This window comes from Muntiacus reevesi, chromosome 7 (assembly GCF_963930625.1).
Source record: "Muntiacus reevesi chromosome 7, mMunRee1.1, whole genome shotgun sequence".
Lineage (NCBI taxonomy): Eukaryota > Metazoa > Chordata > Mammalia > Artiodactyla > Cervidae > Muntiacus > Muntiacus reevesi.
The window spans coordinates 28,068,938-28,092,423 of record NC_089255.1 but is presented as its reverse complement, the minus strand read 5'-3'; the positions used below and the strand labels follow the sequence as shown (position 1 = coordinate 28,092,423).

Here is a 23,486-nt window from a genome sequence, read left to right as displayed (position 1 = left end):
TATTCCTATCTTTGGTTCTCAGATCATGATATGGTCTGAGCAGAGGTGGAATCAAAGTTGGTTGCATACGTGGGAAATACATTTTACTGAAATACATCCAGTCCGTCACACGATGTCTTTATTGACGGTCAATGGTAGCCCTCTGTTGAAGTAACCAATTTGTTTATTTTCACTTTTGAGCAAATGGGATCACTGTACCAGTACGTACTCTTTCACATCAACGGGTAAAATATCATTTGGTACTGAAACCCAGCCCTTGCCCTCTATATTACTTTGGTTCAGTTGTGCAAAAAGCTAGAAAAAGAAAGCAAGATATTAATCCCAAGCTAAAGTATCTTATTGAAAATAAATGTGTTTAATAACAAAATTGAAAAGAAATTAGTGTTTTCACCCAATGTAGTAGAATACTTGCATAGTTTTATAATGTCGTTCTCAGCAAGATGCAAGATTATTCCTATCTAGACAGAGATTTTTCTTCCATCATACAAGAACTCAGAATTGTTACTCATATTTAACTTCTTTTACAGCCCCATTTCCTCCTCTTTATTGGTCTTTACTGAGGTTGTAGTCTTGAATTTGTGATCCCACAATTATTTTTATAATTACAGACTCTGTTGTTAACAGTACCTGATCGGGATGTCCCTGCCAGAGGCATCAGAGAGCAGAAATCTTTTTCAATTAGATTTACCCACAGTGAAGTCAAAAGCAATATGAGTAATTACTAACAAAATCCACAAATCAATATGTGCTCTTTTCTAACCATTATAAATGTGCCTCCTTAGTTTCCTTCTCACACTAGTTTGTTTGTGGAGGGTATTATGAGTGTAATAGACCCTCAGTGTAACAACCCTATTTGTTCTAGGACAGAATTTGGGATGAAGCATGTGTTCCTTGGAGCCCACCCAAAAGGTTGAATTACTTAGGTATCAGAAAGCTCTTATTAAAAGGCAATCTCACCCTGCCAAATGGCATGATGGTATGTGTCACACAGAGAACATTGCACTAAAGCCACAGTATATAGTGAAATTTGGGTGCTTAGTTTTGCAGAAAACTGATGAGTTAAGTTGCTGTAGTAGAGTATATTTTATAGCTATGGTTAAATTCCGCTTATGTGTGTGCTGAGTCACTTCAGTCATGTCCAACTCTCCGTGACCCTATGGACCATAGCCCACCAGGCTCCTCTGTCCATGGGATTCTCCAGGCAAGAATACTGAAGTGGGTCGTCATGCCCTTCTCCAGGGGATCTTCCTCATCCAGGGATCGAACCTGAGTCTCTTAGTCTCCTGCATTGGCAGGCGAGTTCTTTACCACTGGCACCACCTGGGAATCCCAAATTCCCCATCGATCTACTTAATCTTCATATGTAAGTCTTTTACCAGCCTTTCTAATTTATAGAAACAACACTCTCCAAAGATGGTTGGTATTTGCGGTTGCTGTTTGTTTTCTGCACCAGGCTTGGCTAAAATTCAGGTAACCAATAGCTTAGCTATTTCCAGCTTGCTGTGGTCAATGCTGTGGAAATTATTGCTGAGATAAATATACTTCTGCGGAGAACATGATGAGCACTGGCTGAATTGCCCTGGGCTTTCATCAAACACTGGCCAGAAAGAAATATGAATATGGGAATGTACATAACTCAAATTGTTCTCCTGTCTTAGCAATGTGGACTAAAGATGCAATTATGAATCATGACTTATGAGTTGAATTCAGGTCAGCAAAAGCTTGCCATTTCTTTCTGCTGCTAACCACAGCCTGTATCCTTTTCTTCTTTGGAACACTGTCCCAACTCCTGGGAGGGATTCAATAAGGATAATGAGACATCTAGTAAGACTAAAATGATTTCACAGTTTGCTAGTACAGTATGAATAAGGAAACTTAGTCATCTTTTTTGAGTATGGCAAAGGTTTGTCTTGATTTTTACTCTATTTTTTATTCATGGGTCATTCTTTCAAACTTGAGGATTTATGATAAGTTTTCTCATCTCTTCTGCAAATTGGTAAGTAAAAATGCACAAATCTTAAAAGATGAAATTGCAAATGCTAATGGGGAGTTTTTCAATGCAGTTTTCTCTGTTTATAAAATTAGCCTAGTAAATAAAAAATTCCTCTATGCATCCTCAAACTTCACTACTCCCAGGTGACTATTACTGAATCTATTGCTCATCTTTAAAGTAGAGAAATCTACAGAAACAGTCCCTTATTGTAGTCACTTTAGGAAGACAAAAAACCTTGGAGAGCTGATGGTGAGTCTGAGTTATAGGAAGAACCCTAGAAGATGATACAAGTGCTTTAGTGGAAGAGATTAAATTGATTAATGAAATTGATTTTTAAAATCTGTTAATGTAGAGAAAAATCAGAGGATAAAGAACTAACTTTAATGAGCTCTTAAATTATCTTTTTATTTTCCATTTAATATTTTTTGTGATACTAAGAGATTCAGTGGAACCCAAGGAGCAGGGAAGTATACCCCAAGAGAAGAGAGGCTTATATTTTAATTGAAAATTTCTCATTGATGAATGAGACCAAAGGATTTAAAAGATTAGCAGTAAGTGCCAGATAACAGATTTATTGGAAAAAGTAGGCTAGATAGGTGTAACTGTTGTCTGTCTCTCCATGCCTTTAAATCCTTTCTCTGGACTCCTGGATAAGTTCTTGGGCAGGTTCTGTAGCCCTTATTACTCCTTTTAAGACCAGGAACCATCTTGCCAATACTTAAAAATTCCATCTTTTGAAAAGTATAAAAACCCCAGATTTGTATCCAGTTATGGTTTGAACCCTTCCCTGCTCCCCCTGCAGTTTGAAGTCAGGCTCCTCCTCAGCCACAGGCTCCTGTCTCAGGTCCCTCCAGGGCCTAGAGTCCAGCCCAGACCCAAGATGACTGAAGGGTGAGCACGTTCCATGAAGCTGGTGCAGCTGCCTTGTGACATCAAGCCTTCTGTAGCTGCTACATAATTGCTGCATCTTTCTCTTCTGAGGCTCTTGGGTAGGTTTCTCGGAGAGCCCCAGGCTGGGAGCATCCAACTGCAAATCTCTTGACTTGGCTTCCCCACCTGTGCCGGCTGCTCCCTTCCGGCTGACCCCAAGCCTCCTCCGTTCCCCCTCCCCCTCCAGCTATGTGGGCCTCCTGCCTCCCCCAAGCCCTGGGTTTCTGATCTCTGCTTAGTCATTTGCCTTTCCAGGCAGGATTCCTTTCTAATGGCTAGCAGCTGGCTCATCTGTCCCTCTGCTCTGCGCCATCACTAGGCAAACATGTCCCTTGCTACATTCCAGGGACACTCACAAGCTTCTGAGTAGTTCCTTAAAGCCCTCATTTGACTTCCAGTGAGAAAGGATTCCCATCCCCTTTCCCCTGACAACTTTCTCCAAATGAATTCTTTACCTGTCTTATCAGTGTGGAGGTAGGGGGTGGGCTAAAGCTGCGCTGATTTCACAGTCTTTTCATGGATCCTCATAGTTGTCCAGCACCTCATTTCAGGATGAGAAAGCATTGGCATCCTCTGAATTGTTTGCATCTGGGACCTCTGCTAAACCAGAGACAAAGGGGGGTCCCATTTTAATATCCTCGCATCATTAAAATGGGCTTCAGGTATTTTCTTTCTTGCTTTTGGTGGTTCCCTTTACGCCTGTATTTTATCCCTAATTATTCCCTTTGACCTGGTTGCTGTGGGTCTCCGGGAGAGGATTTATGAGCGCCCCCGGCCTTCATGGTGGTTGTTGGAGCCCTTCCCGCAGACTCTGGGCGGCAAGCGGAGGAGCCACAGATGGTGGTGTGCCCGCACCGGCTCCTGTCCAGTCCCGCCTGCTGGGGAGCAGGGCTCCCGTCTGGCTGGGCTTGGGAAGCCACCCAGAGCCCTTCTTTTTACCCCTGAAGCACAGCATAATGGCACTGTAAGATGGATGCTTCAGTAAGCAGTAAACATGTTAATTTTTTATTTTACTGTCTTTGTGGTCGTTTGAGGTGATAAGATTAAAATTTATAACCAAATTATCATTCTCCTTTTAATAACTGAATATAAAAGCAGCATTGTTCTCCCCAAGTGCTACCTAGATTTCTACCTTTCTTGATTTGTTCTCTATCCAGAGGACAATAGCAAATTTTAAAGCATAAGAGAAATGTTAAAACTATACGTAACTGGCAATAGGGTTTATGAATAATTAAATCCATCTAGACGTCCTGGTAAGAGATCATTTAGTTGGTCTTAGAATCCATACACTAGTGAGTAACAAGAAATACACCAGTTGTACAAGGTCCTCTTGGGCATTCAGCTATTCACTGAAAGAATGCTCAGTGAGAAGGGGAAAGCAGAAAACTTCCCACACAAATTCTTTTCTCAAAATGATTTATTTTTTATCCCAGAATTATTTCGTTTTGTCTCAAAATGATTTAGTTTAGTCCCATAGTTCCAGCATGTTCCAACATGTCAGTAACCCAGTCTGTTCTATTGCAACTGAATTTTGGAAAGTTCATAGCAAATATTAAGGCCTAATTATTATTTCCTGAAGGTTTACTAAATTAGTAACATTGCAGGCTAATGACTCAATTTTGTTCTAATATCTTTGTTCATATTCTTAATACACATAGATCGTGTCCTGTTATATAACATTTAATGTAGGAACACTCACAGGGAATAATTGTGGTTCTAATTCTATATTATTGTTGTTTAGTACTTTAAAATGGGAAAGTGGGAGGCTTCATATGATTTCTGTAATTAATTTTAAAACAGCATTTTAAAATGCTGTTTGGATAAAGAATTCATTTATGTTGGAAAGGGGGAAAAAAACTTAATGCCTTTTACTTGGAGAGACTTTTATTTTCCAATTTTATCATTAGCTGCACCTGATCACAGTTACTCAGCCAACACTGAGACTGCTGCAAGGCTTCCGCCACCAGAATATTCCAGTTAAAGGAAGTGAGACCTAGTGGAGAGTACTGCTGTGAGAACCTTTGCTAGGTCATAACCTCCCCACATGTACCTCCACACACACGGGCCCACTTCATCACCAATTCCTAACAAGCCAAATTCCAAAACAAAATTGGAATCTAACCACTGCTTTCCAGCTTGGTCTTCATCATCTTGTTCCAACCCAGCCTCATCTCTCACTGGGACTAGATTGATGTTAGGTGCCTCCTAATTGGTCCCCAGACCTGTCTACATGGAACAGTGAGAAGAATCCTGTGTTTCTTCTCCTCAAATCCCTCAGAAGCTCCTCACCTGAAAGAAACCGACCCTGCCTGATTTAGCCCCGCTCCCTGCCACCTCATCTCTCACCCCTTGGGCTCCCCGTGTTCTCACACCGCCCTCCACCCATGTCTTCCCTACCTCAGGGCCTTTGCACATGTTGTTCCTTTCACCCAGAATGCTCTTCCTCCAGATTCTGAACTCATTGGCTTCTCCTTTTCCTTTGGGGTCAACAGAAATATCTCCCCCTCAGAGAAGCCTTTCTAGACCCCAGTCTAGCACCCCCCTCCTTCTCCGAGTTGTTTCAGGCTCCCTCCTTATTCCCTCATCAAAGGTCTCCCAATCAGTTGTTATGACTGTTTGCCTCATTGGATGCCTGCTCTGTGACACGAGGGACAGGGTATTCTCGATTTATTGCTGGACCCACAGTGTGGAGAACAGTGCAGTTCATGTGGGCTCAGTAAGTATCATAGTTAGTTATGCTGAGGGGAAGTGGGAGGGAGTGAATATGTGTAGCTGCTATGTATGTGGCTGGATTTTTCCTGCGTAAGATTATTGGCGATCCTGTAGGGCTATGTATCTTATCATGTCTTAATTACTTAATGTTACCATCATATTTCCTCATCAGTTTAATGTGGTTACAGATGATTTGCAAAAGCTGTTATTTCTAGTCTCAAACCTAAAAGCCTATAAAGTGTCGTGTTGAAATACTTCACTTTCACTCTCTTCTTGCAGAGGAACTTTGTGCTCTACCCTAACCTAACAATATATATGGGGCTGATATTCAGCCAGAATGCAGAATTAAAATGTTTTAAAGATTTCAATTTGTTGGTAATCCATGCCAGCCCTGACTGTGGGCCCACAAGGAGTCTTCCTTCTTCCTTAGGAGGTCCATGTAGGCACTGCTGGAGTGGGCCAGGGCGTGAGGCCTGGATGCCAGCAAGGCAGTGGTGCCGCCTAGAAGGCTCTGAAACCCTAGTGAGCAAACACCCCTTTGGCCCCTGCATGGCTGTAACCACCTGCTGATACTTTCTCACAGCCTCCCTCATATGGCTGCTTTGGGGAACTGCAGCCTCTTCAGTGTATCTTTTCTATTAACATCTCCTGCCATGTATACCGTTTCTGTTTAATATTCTCGTGTTACTGGATCTTTTTGCACCGTAAACTAGGAATTTCCTATTTTCCCCAAATATTTATATCATGTTTTCTTTCATTGTTGTGTGAGTAATCTCTCTCAAGTAAAAGGACTTGAAGTTTTCATGCTGTTGTTTCAATGTGATCTTTTCAGAATCTGTCATTATCACTATTACTCTTTTCAAACTATAGTAATAATATCTATATTAGTGATATCTATAGTAATGATTCTCCAGCTAGGGTAAGGATGAACTTGATTTTTTAAATCTAGTGGTTTTAATATATGATTTTTTTTTTCTTTCTGACTTACTTTACTCTGTATGACAGATTCAGGTCCGTCCACATCTCTACAAATGGCCCAGTTTCATTCCTTTTTATTGGCTGAGTAATATTCCATTTTATATAAGTACCACATCATCCTTATCCATTTATCTGTCAATAGGCGTTTAGGTTGCTTCTGCATCTTGGCTATTGTAAATAGTGCTGCAATGACCATTAAGTGTATGCCCAGGAGTGGGATTTCTGGGTCATATGATACTTCTATTTTTACTTTTTTAAGTGCCTCCATACTGTTCTCCATAGTGACTCTATCAATTTACATTCCCACCAACAGTGTGGGAGGGTTCCCTTTTCTCCACAGCTTCTCCAGCATTTATTGTTGGTAGACTTTTTTGATGATGGCTGTTTGGATGAGTGTGAGGTGATACCTCATTATAGTTTTGCTTTGTATTTCTCCAATAACTGGTGATGTTGAGCATCTTTTCTTGTGCCTCTTGGCCATCCACATGTCTTCTTTGAGGAATTGTCCATTGAGATCTTCTGCCCGTTTTTTGATTGGGTTGTTTTCGATGCTCTGTGCTGACCTAGAGGGGTGGGATAGGAGTGGGTGGGAGGGAGGCCCAAGAGAAAGGGGATATATGTAGACATATAGCTGATTCACTTCATTGTGCAGCAGAAACTAACACAGCATTGTAAAACAATTATGCTCCAATTAAGAAAAAGAAAAAAAATCTAGTAGTTTTAATGTATCTTTATTTTTAAGAACTTAGCTGACATAGTCAATTAAGAATTGTCTGCAGTATGAACTGATACTTGGCTTTATCTCCAATTTAGGGTGTTTACTATGATGTGTACTTTAGGGTGTTTACTGTGATGAATCTGACATCATTCACTTCCCAAAAAATAATTTGGATGGGGGGAGCTGATCTTCAACTTTCATTTATTTGGGCTGGCGTATTATTTTTTTTAACCTTTCTTCCTGGTCTCTCCAAATAACACAGAGTACGTTTCCTGCTGGGTGGACGTCATGGAGAATTTAAGTTCCTGCCTCCCTCTGGCTATGCCCCTTGCTATGAAGCCTTACTTCCAAAAGAAAAGATGAGATTGGAGCCTGTCAAAGAGTATAAACGTGATGCTGAAGGAGTTCGAGATCTGTTGGGTACCACCCAGTTCCTCTCCCAAGCCTCTTTCATCCCATGCCCCATAGATACCAGTCAGGTAGGTTCAGGCTCCCAACAGGAGGCATCCTATGGAGATAATGTAATAGGGTTAAATCCTCTTTGCTTCTTCACCATTGAACTATTCTTACTATACATTTTGTAGCATTGTCATGATATGTGAACAACCATTATTCTTTACATATTCACCATATGCAACAATTGAAGTCTAAGGATTTTGCAATCCATGAACAAGTTGAACACTTGCTACACACAGGCTTTGTACCAGGCTCTGTGAGACACAGGCAGAAATGTCTCAAGATTCTCTGGGAATCTGCAACCAAGTTGAAGGGATAAGCAAAAAAAAAACCAAAACACGTGTGTAATTTTTTTTTTTTAAGTCTGACTTTCAGGCTGTGATTGACTAAGGAGCACTTAATTTAAACAGATTATCTTATTTAACCAGTAAAACCCAAATACAGTAGTCATTTGTTTGCTAATAGTTTTCCCAGTTTTGCTCCTTATCAAAACATCATGCCACTTAACTTTGACTTTTCAACAAGAAGTCGGTTTTTTAAAAGACTAGTCGAAAGTCAAATAGTGCCTTTTATACATAGCTTAAATATTTTATTGCTACTTTTCTCTGTAGTCTTCTTGTATGTCATTGAGTTGGTACACTTTTTCTAAAAAAAAAAATTCTCCATGAGCTCCCCTCCTCAAACATAATTGGAATTTTTGTAAATAATGGAAACACTAATAATCATTATACTAGAGCCAGGGAGATGACACAGAAGGGAAGCAGGTCAAAGGTGCAGGCCCTTCTAAACAGGTGGCGATTTCTCAGCCCTAGCTTATAATCGACAAGTATAAGTGTCAGGCCAACGTTAGAGTCTTCCAGCTGGTCAGGAGATACTAGAAATTTGAATTTTTATATGAACTCTCATACTTCTTATGAACTATCAACTAATAAATGAAAATGGTAATAATTGTTTATTGTTGCTACTGTAGTAGTAGTCAATTAGAGAAAATAAGGGGGAGAAAGGAGAACTTGAGTCCCCAGTTTGTGACCTCTGTAGAGAGAGGAGCAAAGTGCTGGGAAAACAGAGAAACTTTCCCTGAAGGTATCTGGGGAAGACACTGAGACACTGAGCTAACAACAGGAGGATAAATATTGCGGGAGTTTGTATTAAAACCTTTAGCTTCTCTTCTTTTCACAACTATTTGTAAGGCCTCCTCAGACAACCATTTTGCCTTTTTGCATTTCTTTTCCTTTGGGATGGTCTTGATCACTGCCTCCTATACAGTGTCACGAACCTCCATCCATAGTTCTTCAGGCACTCTATCAGATCTAATCTCTTGAATCTATTTCTCACTTCCAGTGTATAATCGTAAGGGATTTGATTTAGGTCATACCTGAATGGTCTAGTGGTTTTCCCTACTTTCCTCAATTTAAGTCTGAATTTGCCAATAAGGCATTCATGATCTGAACCACAGTCAGCTTCTGGTCTTGTTTTTGATGACTGTATAGAGTTTCTCCATTTTTGGCTGCAAAGAATATAATCACTCTGATTTCAGTATTGACCATCTGGTGATGTCCATGTGTAGAGTCTTCTCATGTTGCTGGAAGAGGGTGTTTGCTATAACCAGTGCATTCTCTTGGCAAAACTCTATTAACCTTACAAATAGCTGTGAAAAGAAGAGAAGCAAAAGGCAAAGGAGAAAAGGAAAGATATACTCATTTGAATGCAGAGTTCCAAAGAATAGCAAGAAAAGATAAGAAAACTTTCCTCAGTGATCAGTGCAAAGAAATAGAGGAAAACAATAGAATGGGAAAGACTAGAGATCTCTTCAAGAAAATTAGAGGTACCAAGGGAATGTTTCACACAAAGATGGGCACAATAAAGGACAGAAATAATATGGACCTGACAGAAGCAGAAGAGATTAAGAAGAGGTGGCAAGAATACACGGAAGAACTATACAAAAAAGATATTCATGACCCAGATAATCACGATGGTATGATCACTAACCCAGAGTCAGACATTCTGGAATGTGAAGTCAAGAGGGCCTTAGGAAGCATCACTACAAACAAAGCTAGTGGAGGTGATGAAATTCCAGTTGAGCTATTTCAAATCTTAAAAGATCACCAGCCCAGGTTGGATGCATGAGACAAGTGCTCAGGGCTGGTGCACTGGGAAGACCCAGAGGAATGGGATGAGAGGGAGGCGGGAGGGGGGGATCAGGATGGGGAACACATGTAAATCCATGGCTGATTCATGTCAGTGTATGGCAAAAACCACTACAATATTGTAAAGTAATTAGTCTCCAACTAATAAAAATAAATGGAAAAAAAAAGATGATGCTGTGAAAGTGTTGCACTCAATATGCCAACAAATGTGGAAAACTCAGCAGTGGCCACAGGACTGGAAAAGGTCAGTTTTCATTCCAATCCCAAAGAAAGGCAAGGCCAAAGAATGCTCAAACTACCACACAGTTGCACTCATCTCACAGGCTAGTAAAGTAATGTTCAAAATTCTCCAAGCCAGGCTTCAACAATACATGAACCATGAACTTACAGTTGTTCAAGCTGGATTTAGAAAAGGCAGAGGAACCAGAGGTCAAATTGCCAACATCCATTGGATCATCAAAAAAGCAAGAAGGTTCCAGAAAAACATCTACTTGTGCTTTATTGAATAAGCCAATGTCTTTGTGTGGATCACAACAAATTGGAAAATTCTTCAAGAGATGGGAATACCAGACCACCTAACCTGCCTCTTGAGAAATCTGTATGCAGGTCAGGAAGCAACAGTTAGAACTGGACATGGAACAACAGATTGGTTCCAAATAGGGAAAGGAGTACGTCAAGACTGTATATTGTCCCCCTGCTTGTTTAACCTATATGCAGAGTACATCATGAGAAATCCTGGGCTAGATGAAGAACAAGCTGGAATCAAGATTGCCAGGAGAAATATCAATAACCTCAGATACACAGATGACACCACCCTAGTGGCAGAAAGTGAAGAAGAACTAAAGAGCCTCTTGATGAAAGTGAAAGAAGAGAGTGGAAAAGTTGGGTTAGAATTCAACATTCAAAAAACTAAGATCATGACATCTGGTCCCATCACTTCATGGGAAATAGATGGGGAAAGAGTGACAGACTTTATTTTTTGTGCTTCATAATCACTGCAGGTGGTGACTGCAGCCATGAAATTAAAAGACGCTTACTCCTTGGAAGGAAAGTTATGACCAACCTGGATAGCATATTAAAAAGCGGAGACATTACTTTGCCAACCAAGGCCCATCTCGTCAAAGCTATAATTTTTCCAGTAGTCACGTATGGATGTGAGAGTTGGTCTATTAAGAAAGCTGAACACTGAAGAATTGATGCTTTTGAACTATGGTGTTGGAGAAGACTCTTGAGAGTCCCTTGGACTGTGGGGAGATCCAACCAGTCCATCCTAAAGGAGATCAGTCCTGGGTGTTCATTGGAAGGACTGATGTTGAAGCTGAAACTCCAATCCTTTGGCCACCTGATGCAAAGAGCTGACTCATTTGAAAAGACCCTGATGCTGGGAAAGATTGAAGGCAGGAGGAGAAGTGGACAATCGAGGCTGAGATAGTTGGATGGTATCACCAACTCAATGGACATGCATTTGAGTAAACTCTGGGAGTTGATAATGGACAGGGAGGCCTGGCATGCTGCAGTCCATGGGACTGCAAAGAGTCAGACACAACTGAGCAACTAAACCGAACTGAACTTGTATTAAAACCAGAGCTGGGCAGCAGTTAAAGAGGTAAAAACATATCTTACTTAGAAGCTCTTGCAATAGAGTTAAGGGAACTCCATTATAGAGCTGGGGTCAGTTCTGAACACAACACAGGTGGAGATTTTCAGCCAAGGAACAGTGTGGGGTAGGGGCGGGCATGTCAGTGATGCAAAAGTAGTAAGTGGAACATTGGGGTCGGGATGGATTCTTACTAAACTGACCTGACAATTCTCACTGAAGGCAGGTCTGAGTGATCTGATATCACCTGGGAGAGGATCGGGGGGTGGAGGGAAGGGGCTGAATAAATTTGATCAGGCATGGTGGGTGATCAGATATCAAGGGTGTGGGCTCTCAGTAAACTGAATTAGCAAGATTCTTGCTAAAACTGGAATCCTGAAGACAAGGTCCAAGGATTGAGCCTAGAGAAAAATAGCTCAGAAGCACCCATCTAGAGACTGGGCCAAGGAGAGAGTCTTTGTCATTTGTCATATGGCATGGGGGCAGGGAGAGTATACATATTATGTGTATTATGGGGAGTGCTAGTAAAAATAAAGGTTGCATATATAAGGGCACAGAACTGTGAGACAGTGTGACCTTTGGGGAGAATTTCAGGAGATTTGGAAAGATGTGTTTGGGAGGACTGTGATGAGAGGACTGAGAATGGCACTATATTCTTGATTAATGCATCTAGTCTGTGTCTTAGGAGAGTCAAGGAGTACTTGCGGATGCTCAAGAGGAGAGTGTTTTGATGTAGTTGTATTACTGTCAGCTCATCACTGTGGTCACAGTGTGAAAAATAGATTGGTGGGAGTTGGGGAGACCAATTGTGATTGGTCTTGTAATGGTTCAGGTAGAAAATAACAAGATTGAGTGATATGAAGGAGGGGAATCTTCAGAAAGATGTTTAGGAAATAAGCATGTTGGATTTTGTGACTGATTAGTTGTGGTTGGTGGGGGGTGTGAAAGTGGAAGTATAATGCCAAGACAAAAGACACTCAGATGGCTTTCAGGTTTAAGGCAATTGTGGACAATTCATTCAACAAAAAAGAGAAGTCTAAAATGAGAAAAAAAAATTTAAGGAAAAATAATGAATTCTGCTTTGAGTAATATACTGAATTCACTTTGGTGGAAAAATCCTGCAGGCAGTTGAAATAGTGGATCTGAACTATAAGAGTTCAGGCGTGACCACCTATGGATGGCTGAGATCTCTCAAGAAGAGAGCATAGGGAGAGATGGAAAGGGAGAGATGGTCCAGAGGAAGCCAAGAGAGGAAGGAGTCTCTAGAAACAGCCCCTCTTGAGTGACATGTTGTTGTTTAGTTGCTAAGTCGTGTCCAACTCTGTGACCCCATGAACTGTAGCACGCCAGGCTTCCCTGACGTTCACCATCTCCCAGTCCCTGCTCGAACTCATGTCCACTGAGTCGGGACTGCCATCCAACCATCTCTTGCTCTGTCAACGCCTTCTCTTGCCCTCAATCTTTCCCAGGTCTTTTCCAATGAGTTGGCTCTTCACATCAAGTGGCTAAAGTATTGGAACTTCAGCGTCACCATCTGTCCTTGCAATGAATATTCAGGGTTAATACCCTTTAGTGACATGTAGTGAATTCAACTGGGGTATCTGATCTGCCTAGATTTAATGATAAGATCTTAATAAAACTGATTCTCGTAGTTTTGACTTCTCATTTGTTGTTTCCTTTTAGGTTGTTTTACCACCTCATCTAGAGAAAATCCGAGACAGGCTGGCTGAAAACATCCACGAGCTTTGGGGAATGAATAAAATAGAGCTTGGCTGGACTTTTGGCAAGGTATGTGTTTGAGTGGCCTGGCTAGAGTGGAGGGTTGGGTTGCCTTTTACCTGGAAGAGTTCTTCAAAGGCTCAAATGATAAAAAACAAAAACCTCACGAGCCCAAACCTACTTCTTACTGAGTCCATCCAGCTCTCACTGTGTCCAGCAACCTTGCTCGGAATTGTGTTGAACCGTGGTCAGGTGTGCCGGGGAGACCAGCTCTGCATAGACCGACAGGAGACCAGGGGTCTCCTTCTTACTCCCAAATGCTGGATGTTTTCTTCAGGGAATATCAAGTGTGGTCATCCCTCAGCTTCTCCTTGAGTACCCTCACATCTTATTATTTCTCTTCAGAAAAAGCTGTCCTCTCTGCATGGCTGGTGAAAAGAGGCTGATTCATTGCTGTGAATCAGAATTCGTTTATTGTGGTTTTCAGATGTATCTCTAAGATTCATGGACACTTGGAGGAGGTTAAGAAATCTCTTTCACTAGAGAGCCTTGTTCAAAGAGGATGTAAATGGACTTTCTTCTGTGATTTGTGTAAGGTCATGTCCAAAGGCAGAAGGACCCATGATTCTAAAGCTTCCTATGACCCTGACACTCTAAAATTATGCACCGTCCAGCTTAGTTACTGAAAGGGTCCCTGCACCCCAGCACGTATATATTGATATAGCTCATAAATATTCTCTTTATATGTGACCCCCTCTCTGCTATATGCTCTTGTAATGCCACAGATTTCTCCTTTGAGAATGAATCACAGTTGCATTTGAACACTTACTTCTTTGATGATTGCATTACTGCCCATAAGACTGTATCCTATCCCAGCTCACCACTGAACTCCTAAGGTCTAGCCCACAGCCCACCACCTAGGAGACATTCAGCAAGCGTTTGTGAAATAAATGAATGAATGAATGAGTGAGTTAATGTCTAGATCTGCACTGCTCAATACAATAGCTGTGGGCCACATGTGGCTACTAAGCATTTAAAATGTGACTAGCCTGAATCGACTTATGCTGTAAATAGAAAGTACACGGTGGCTTTTTAAGGCTTCCTATGAAAAGCCAATATAAAATAGCTCAGAAATAATTTCTTAATTATTTGTTAAAATGGTAAGGTTTTGAATGTATTGGGTTAAGTAAAATACATTATTAAAATTTGTTTCACCTGGTTTGGCTTTTGCTTTTGAGGGATGTTTTGTTTTGTTTGGGGTTTCTTTGTTTTGTTTTGTTTGGGGTTTTTCTGTTTTGGTTTGGTTTGGGAGGATTTCTGTTGCTGTTGTTTTGCTTTTCTCATGTGGTTACTAGGAAATTTGGAATTACAAATTGGTGACTGTGTTTCCATCAGACAGTGCTGGTCCAGAGTCTGTAGTCCTTTATGTTCTGAAGAATGCTACCCTGCAGTGGCACCAGGGTTCTATGAATTTGGGACCGGCAGGAGCATGGTTGCCATGAATAAAGTTGCTTCCCTGGGAAAGTATGTTCTGAATGCAAACACGACTAGAAGCAGTGCACCCAACACAAGCCACCAGCAACCCGGGGACTGCATGTGTCACTCACTAGAGAGAAGATCGTCTATTTGTCTACCAGCAGATAGCTGTCATTGTTTTGCCTGATACGGATTGCCTGGGCCATGATTCAAAGTGTGTCCTTTTCTGTTTCCCCAGGCAGTGCCTGTTGTGAAAACTTAAAATTGTATTCTTTCTTATGTTGTCACCTAGATACGGGATGACAATAAAAGACAACACCCCTGCCTTGTTGAGTTTTCAAAGCTGCCCGAAACTGAGAAGAATTATAACCTACAAATGTCAACTGAAACCTTAAAGTGAGTGTTTAATTGAATCGAATTTGGATTAAACAGTGAGTAGATGATTTAATGCCTTACAACTACAAGCCTGTTGTCTCTTGCCTTGAAAACATGATGCATTCTGACAAATTAGCAGGAATGGGGGTTATTCATGCCACGAAAGGATTTAGCATAGTGAATAATACATCCACTGTTGTTATTTAGCATATATAGTTCTATAGAGACCATTTGCTATTTGCCAGGGACAAGGAAAATGTAGGCAGAAAAAAGGAAGAGAAACTTGCAAAAGACTGATTGCCTCTTTTGTTTAGTTGCTAAGTCACGTCCAACTCTGGGATCCCATGGACCATAGCCCGCCATGCTCCTCTGTCCATGGGATTTCCCAGGCCAGAATTCTGGAGTGGGCTGCCTTTTCCTTCTCCAGGAGAATTGCCTCTTTTAGTTCATGTATCGTGAAGAAAAGTAGGTTCTTGGTCATATTGAAATTGGACAACTTAACCTAAGTCTCTCTTCTCTCATCTACAAAATGAGGATAGTAATAGTTCATATCTCTTCATAATTGTCTTAATGGTTAAATGAGATGCTGAATATTAAAAAAGGATACAGCATTTCTAAAAATCAATGGGAAAACATAGTTTAATTAACTAACATTCAACTTAAAAATAACTTTTAGCTTCTCTATGATCCCACCCACAGTTTAAACATTGATTCAGATCTTCATTATTTTTTTAGCCCTATTTTATATCTCCCTTCTTGAATTCCCTTTGTACTTGTTACCTGTGCTCTCTGCCTAGTATTTCTCTGTTCGCTCCTTGTCAGTACAGAACTTTTAAACTTCAGGTTTGCTGGCATAGTGATGCTCTGTCAGGAGCCTTGTCTCATAGGAACCCATGTGTAATGTCTTCCATCACAGCGACCCTCCTCAAGGATGGGGCTTTCGTACCTCATGGTGTCCAGCACAGCTCAAGGCGCTATGTATAGGGAGCACCCAGGAAATGGTTGCTGACTTCTGGGTTTGCTATTAGGGTCCCGTCTGTCCTCTGGAATCAGAGAATCAGGATACAATCCTAATGTAGATTCGTAAACTAGAAAAGGTCTCCCAGAATGAACAAACTTTTTTTGTTGCATTCTTCTGCTATGTATTCAGGAGTTGTCAAACTAAGATCCACAAGCTTATCTAACCAGCCACCTATTTTGGTTACAAAAAAAAATGTGTATTGTAACAAAGCCAGACTCTTCGTATTGTCTTGCATATTGTCTATGACTGTTTCCCCTCTGCAATGGCAGAGGTGAGTAATTGTAACAGAGACCTAAGGACCACAAAGCCTACAACATTTCCTGTCTCACCTCTAAGAAAAAGTTTGGCAACCTCTGGTCTAAATGAATGAATATAGTCTGATTTTATCACTTCTGATGGAGGTTGGGGCTCTCACTGTCCTCTACCTTGCCACTGACCTTTGATTTCTCTGTCCACTACATCACAGAACTCTCCTGGCCCTGGGGTGCCACATCGCTCATGTTCACCCCGCTGCTGAGGACGATCTCAAGAAGGTCAAATTGCCCAAAAAGTAGGTGATCTTTTAATGGTTGGGAACTTTAATGCTTCAGTCTTAATGTTTAAACTGCGAGGACAGGAGGTCCATGCACAGAGGCAGGGGACCGCCCCAGATACTTCCAGTACCAGGTCAGGCAGTTCCTCCAGGTGCCTAGACTGCACTCAAACCCCAAGCAGAAACCGGCTGAAGTACAGGGTTTCCAGGCTTCCTCTCTTTTTACTCCTTCTGCCTGGACCCACACTGCTATCTACTATTGTTAGTTTTGAGCCAGAAGATACGGCACTCGGAAGGATAAGCTGTCACGGTCTATAAGAATAGCAATTGGCACGAGAACTTGAATATGGTCGGTAGCCACAGCAAAGATTCACTCCTCTGGCACTGGGCCAGCCTTGTAAGTCTTGCAGAAATGGGCCTCTCTGCCAAGATTTAATTTGGCCCCTAAATCTGCACACGTCCTTCTCATCTGTACATTCACTCGTCATGTGTTCTCACACTCTCGGATATGGGCTTGCTGGCACATCCCCTGGCTCGCTTGCTCACTCACACATGTGCCAGCCATGGGGGCACACGCATTCACACCCAGGTGTTGTCATGAGTTGAGAGCCAAGGCAGCACCAGCTCGAATCAAATGCTTATCTTCCCCTTCCTCCCTGTGAAACCCCCAGACTCCACTCTCAGAGGCAGCTCCCAGTGCCAGGAGCCACACATGTGAGAGGCAGCATCTGGAGGGGTGGTTGGGTTCAGTGCTCAGTGATCAACACGTGGTGACCTTGCCCAAGGTTAGGCATCCCTAGAAGGCGGATGAGGGACAGTATCTTGCCTACAGTAGACTGTGCATCTCCTACTGCTCTGAGGTTCTTGGGTAGAGTAGCACCAGTCTGCAAGTTATCACGTTTAGGTTCTGGCCCTGATCTGAGCAGTCAGTGGCCTTGGGGTCGTGAGTGCCTCTGGACTCATTCCCACAGGACTGTGGTCAGTTGCTCTCCTGTGAGTCACTCCACGTGGACCCCTGCTTCTCTCCGTTCACACGATGCATCTACCTGGGCTCCTGCTGAGCTTTTCCCACCCTCACATTATCTACTGAATTACAGACAACTGTGGCTGTGATTCTTGGACTGGACAGCAAACCATGAAGGTCCTTTCAGGCTCACAGACTCTCTAATGCTATGGTTTCTTTTTTTAATCCTCAAAGTGAAGGTTTAGTTTTCCAAAACTGAGCAATCATATTCTGCTGCTTTATAAACAATCATTTGGCTCAAGGTCACGTCCTTGCCCAGGGTGTCATAACCTTTGTGTTTGTGAAGTGAGGCAAAGGAGCTTTGGGTGATGCTGAGTTACACTGAGTGTGCCCGTGGTTTGCAGGGCACAGAGTGGTTTTCTGAGAAATAAGGATGGGTTTGCACAGACCATCCATTTTCTCCACTAGTCACCTCTGATCTGTAACACATATGGCAAAAAGTAGATGATGAATTAAGGAATGCATCTAAAGACTTGAAATCAAACTGAGCTATCCATTCTGCCAAGAGGAGAACCTGTGCTTGCATGCTTAGTTGCTCGGTCATGTCCAACTCTTTGTGATCCCATGGACTGTAGCCCGCCAAGTTCCTCTGTCCACGGGATTCTCCAGGTAAGAATACTGGAGTGGGTTGCCATTTCCTTCTCCAGGGGATCTTCCTTGACCCAGGGACTGAACCCTTGTCTCCTGCATTGCAGGCGGATTCTTTGCCACTGCGCCATCTGGAAAACACATAGAACCTGTGACTGTAGCCTTATCTTTCTAGTATTCTGACCCTGTGCTATTGGTCAAAAATCCGAAATGGGGGAGATTTATAGTTCTGTTCAAAATATATATTTTGCATTTACTTGTAGCTACATGATGTCCAATGGCTATAAGCCAGCCCCTTTGGATTTGTCTGATGTGAAGCTGTTACCTCCTCAAGAAATTTTAGTGGATAAACTTGCAGAAAATGCACACAATGTCTGGGCAAAAGACAGAATAAAACAAGGATGGACCTATGGCATTCAACAGGTGAGAGGTGCTGGGTCAGGCCTGATGGAGAAGCCAGGAGATGTGATCATCCATCCAAAAGGCATTTTGCTTTGGTGGGTATTAGATTAGAAGATGGAGGTTGCCTTTGCAGTCTGTTGCTCATCCCTCAGCGCATTCATTATTAATAGAATCATGGGGCTGAATTGAATTCACAACGGTCACGTTGACATTAACTGCAGTAGTGCATAGGCTTACATTTTGTGTTAGTCTGACACACTTGTGATCAGGTTGCCTTGTGTATATGGCCTCTGGCTGCATCTTCTCTTATTCCCTGTCTTGCTGCTTGTCCCATGGAAAGCTGAGCTTTCACACACTCTTCAAGGCAAAGGTAAGACACACGAATCAACGTCACAGCTCAGCAGTATTTTTGGAGTGGTCCCAAGTGTGTACCACTGTAAGGGAAACTAGCCCAGGAGAGGGGCAGACCAGCCCAACGATAAGCCTGTGTCCCCTTACTTCAATCCACAGGGCCAGAGTTCCCAGGCAGAGTTCTTGGCTCATCCAAAGGCAGCAGGAAAGCCCAGCAAGAAGTTAGGTGGAATTTACAACCATGATTCAGCCCTAAAGCACCTGGTGCACCTCTCACTCTGAAATAACCCCCTCATCTCAGTAAGGCTCAGGATCAGGGAAGTTCACAGATAGCTGTGTGCACACGTGCTCATTCATTCCTGAGCCTCTCAACATGCACATGTCTGGAACCAAGAAGATGACAACTAGGAAACCGTGGCAGGGAAGGGAGTGGGGAATTCAAAACAGCATGTCAGATTATGATGACGTATCACTGCCATTGTCATTGTCATCTTCTTAGTCCCCACTAAGGACCAGAGAAGGACTCTCATACAAATATGTGCTATTACAGTGCAACAGCCCCACCATGGCTTTGCCACCTTTTCCCAAATGTTTCTCTGTGAGCAGAGATGCCTCTCTGTGAAGGATCTGTTGTGAGGAGGCCATAACAGTTTAAATCATGCATGATCTTTCATAGGGGAATAGTTATGCAAACCCCCATCTGCCTCGCCTTGGGAATGGAGGATTCTAACTAATTTCATGACACTTCATTTCATTCACAGGCTGGCATTATTAAAATGTGATTTTTACTGCTGGCTTTGATGTTAGTACAAATTTTCCATTTATACTCATTTAATCCTGAAGTGGCAAATATGTTCATTGGTAAATATCAAGCCACGGGGAGAAGAGCTGGCAGACTCACATGAGGAAACCAGGACTATTGCTGGGAATACGTGAGTGGGACAAGCTCTTTGTAAAGATGAAATGCATTTTCTCAGATTCTCTTTTCTCTGGCTTCACATAGGATTTAAAGAACAAAAGAAATCCACGTTTGGTGCCATATTCATTGCTGGATGAGCGTACCAAGAAGTCAAACAGGGACAGCCTTCGTGAAGCTGTGCGGACGTTTGTTGGTTATGGCTATAACATTGAGCCATCAGACCAAGAACTAGGTAATGAGTGCAGATTGTTCATTCTGGCTCCAGTTTGCTAAACAGGTCTTCTGGAGGAATACTGGTGTTCAGTAGGTCTAACTTGCACTGTTAGAAATATTATTGGTGCTAAAGAACATTAAAAACAATGGTGAATTTTAGGAAGTAGGGGGGTGGAGGGGGAACCATGCTGATCATAGAGCTGTGTTCCATTGACCAGATATTTCTGTAATGAGCACATCTATGACCCAGCCCCACAGGGAATAAGTTATCCTCCAGCATAGCTGAGCTTTTCGGGATAGTTGGTCCCAAAACCAAGTTAACCATTATTTCTCTTATTTTCCAAACATGAATATCATTTCACTTTGGGGCAAGGAATGTCATCTCTCAAGTGAATTCTATCGTTCATTAAAATCACCACCTTACAAGTATTTAACATGTCACTGCCACCTCATACCCCAGGGGATACCATAGGCACGTGGGGCAGTAAAAAGTAGTTAAGGGGATGGATTTGGAGTAAGACAGACCTCAGTTCAGATCTTGGCTCTCCTTGGTTTATTGGTTGTATGACCTTGAACAAGTGAACCTCTCTGAGCCTGTTTCTTCATTGGTAAAATGAAGATAATAACACTGATCTCATAGGATTATTGGGAGGAAACACTGAGATTTAGTTTCTCCTGCAGAGCACTCACACAGTGAATGGTAGTTGGAGTTTTTATGACATGATGATGATGGCAATGATTCTTTTATGAACATAATGTTGTATTGACTAGCAGGAGATCTGCCATCAGCCTTTGTTGTTGAACATCCTTCGAGGAGTCCTCCAAATATTAAAAAGCCTGTGTTCTCTCCCCCTCTGGCAATCTCTCCTCCCTTTCTTTCTTGATAGCTGACCCAGCTGTGGAGAAAGTCAGCATAGACAAGATCCGCTTTTTCCGGGTAGAGCGCTCTTATGCCGTGAGATCTGGAAAGTGGTATTTCGAGTTCGAGGTGGTGACCGGAGGCGACATGCGTGTTGGCTGGGCCCGGCCAGGCTGCCGACCCGACATTGAGCTGGGGGTGGATGACCAAGCCTTCGTGTTTGAAGGCAGCAGGGTGAGTCTGGCTGGTGTTCACCACTCCTCAGTCCAGGTTTTTCTGCTCCAAACATTTCTCCAGAAGTGAGAAGTGCTGAGTATCTGGACCTCTGGCTTCAAAAGGGAGGAGCCACCACATGTATTAATTTAGACCATAGTACACTCATCACCTAGTGTTTTGTCCCTTTGCTCTAGGGCAAAGGGGAGGGCTTGTACACTCTAGTCCTTTCTGTAATCACTTCCATATCTACCTTGCCCCTGAACCCACAACCCCCCCTTGGCAGGGGAAGCTTACAGAACACCATGCAGCCAATCATGTGGGCCAATCTTATCACTTTGTCTTAGAGGGAGTCCAGCTCATTTACATAGCTGACTAGGTATTGGGAGACTTGGGCCACCTTTTCTGATGAGCCTTGTATACCTTGGTTTCCCACATCTATAGATAGACCACTTCTCCCTGAGCATTGTCCTCAGTAGAAAGGGAAGTATCTTGTGGAAACCAGGCACCACTGCCCATTAGGAGAAATTACTCATGGGGTCACTTCTCCAGCAGCACAGGGGCCTCTAGGACCTCCATTTCTCTAATCCCTGGGCTCTTGTTTTCTAGGGCCAGCGTTGGCATCAAGGGAGTGGGTATTTTGGACGGACCTGGCAGCCAGGAGATGTGGTTGGATGTATGATTAACCTGGATGATGCTTCAATGATCTTCACGCTGAATGGGGAGCTGCTGATCACCAACAAAGGCTCTGAACTTGCCTTCGCTGACTACGAGATTGACAGTGGTAAATCCACCAAGCTCCCCACCCCTTTCCATGTCCACAAGATGAAGGGAACTCCCCGGAGCGGGGTGAGATCTTCTGCCTCCTCACTCATGGCACACTGACCTTTGCAGATCTAAAGCCCTGGGGTGAAGACAGCTCTTATACTATCATTTTTGAAGAATCAAGACAAATAATAGAGATAGTTGATATATGCAGCATAAATGTAAGTCTGAACTTCCGGAGAGATCGACCAAGGAAAGTGTTAGTTGCTCAGTTGTATCCAACTCTTTGCAACCCCATGGACTGTAGCCCACCAGACTCCTCTGTCCATGGGGTTCTCTAGGCAAGAACATTGGAGTGGGTTGCCATTTCCTTTTCCAGGGCATATTCCTGACCCAGGGATTGAACCCCGGTTTCCTGCATTGCAGAAACTCTTTACCATCTGAGTCAGATAGAGGCATAGAATGACCTCTAATTCCCTACCTTGTGCCTTGGCATGGTAATGTTCCCCGGGTTTCTCAGGATCACAAAGGAAGTGCTAATTGCACTGATGTGCACTAATGTCCCTGGCAGGAGAGAAAAGTCAATGAATTAGAATTATCCTCTTATTCTTATTTGAATTGTCATTGTGAATGTTGGTATAATTGAACTTAATGTTTTGATGAGAATCACTGAAACATGGAAGTTGACTTAGCTGCTCCTTGAATGAAATAGAATTTATTCTGAGACTCAAGCATGCTGTGAAACCCAAGCACAGTTGCACTTGTTAATGGCCGGGAATAGACTACAGTCAGGCTAGTGCTTCCAGCTACACAGAGGGGCAATAGGTGCTTCTTATTTCTTGTCTACAGAACTCCCTTATGTCCACAGGCTGCTGGCACCAGGAGTGGGAACACTGGCCTGTGAGTCAGCTGGCTTGCTCCTAACAAGCTGTGGGCTCCCAGAAAGGCTTGGCTGAACTCCTCTGGGCTTTGCCTCCTTCATCTGTACCAGAAAACAGGATGATAGACCATATAAATGCCAACATCCTCCTCAGATGTAATATTCTCTGGCAGTGACTTAATACCCGCTGTGACCACACCTCTGTTCTTGGTGCTCTGCCCCTCTCTGCCGCTGCGGTACAAAGGAGGAGGAGGCAGGGAGGCTCAGAGGAGAAGAGGCTGCTCCAGGCACCTGGGTTCCCCTCCTGCCTCTGTCCTTCCCCTCCTGCCTCTGTCCTTCCCCTCCTGTGACATCTCGGCTTGCTTTATTTAACCTCTTTGTGCCTCCTTTCCCCGTCTGTAAATGATTAGGGTTCTGGGTAGCTCCAATTTCTGGTACTTTACAAAAAGAGACAGTCTCTTCTCCCTGAATCAAACGTTAAAAAAGATGAAATTGCAGAGGCAAGAGCAGGAGAAATAAATGAGCATATAGTTGGGGCTTCCCAGGTGGTGCTAGTGGTAAAGAACCCATCTGTGAGTGCAGAAGACATAAGAGACACAGGTTTGATTCCTGGATGGG

The 23,486-nt window shown here is 42.8% G+C and overlaps 1 protein-coding gene across 1 annotated transcript in view; it reads left to right on the top strand.

Moving 5' to 3' along the window:
• Positions 1-23,486, top strand: part of RYR3 (ryanodine receptor 3) — a 368,483-nt gene that overhangs the window by 138,128 nt on the left and 206,869 nt on the right. Inside the window, exons 20-27 of the mRNA XM_065942024.1 lie at positions 7,594-7,810; positions 13,215-13,319; positions 15,019-15,122; positions 16,589-16,672; positions 18,530-18,689; positions 20,023-20,170; positions 21,039-21,244; positions 21,833-22,007. Of these exons, the coding sequence (XP_065798096.1) occupies positions 7,594-7,810; positions 13,215-13,319; positions 15,019-15,122; positions 16,589-16,672; positions 18,530-18,689; positions 20,023-20,170; positions 21,039-21,244; positions 21,833-22,007 (1,199 nt within the window). The remainder of the gene's footprint in view (positions 1-7,593; positions 7,811-13,214; positions 13,320-15,018; positions 15,123-16,588; positions 16,673-18,529; positions 18,690-20,022; positions 20,171-21,038; positions 21,245-21,832; positions 22,008-23,486) is intronic.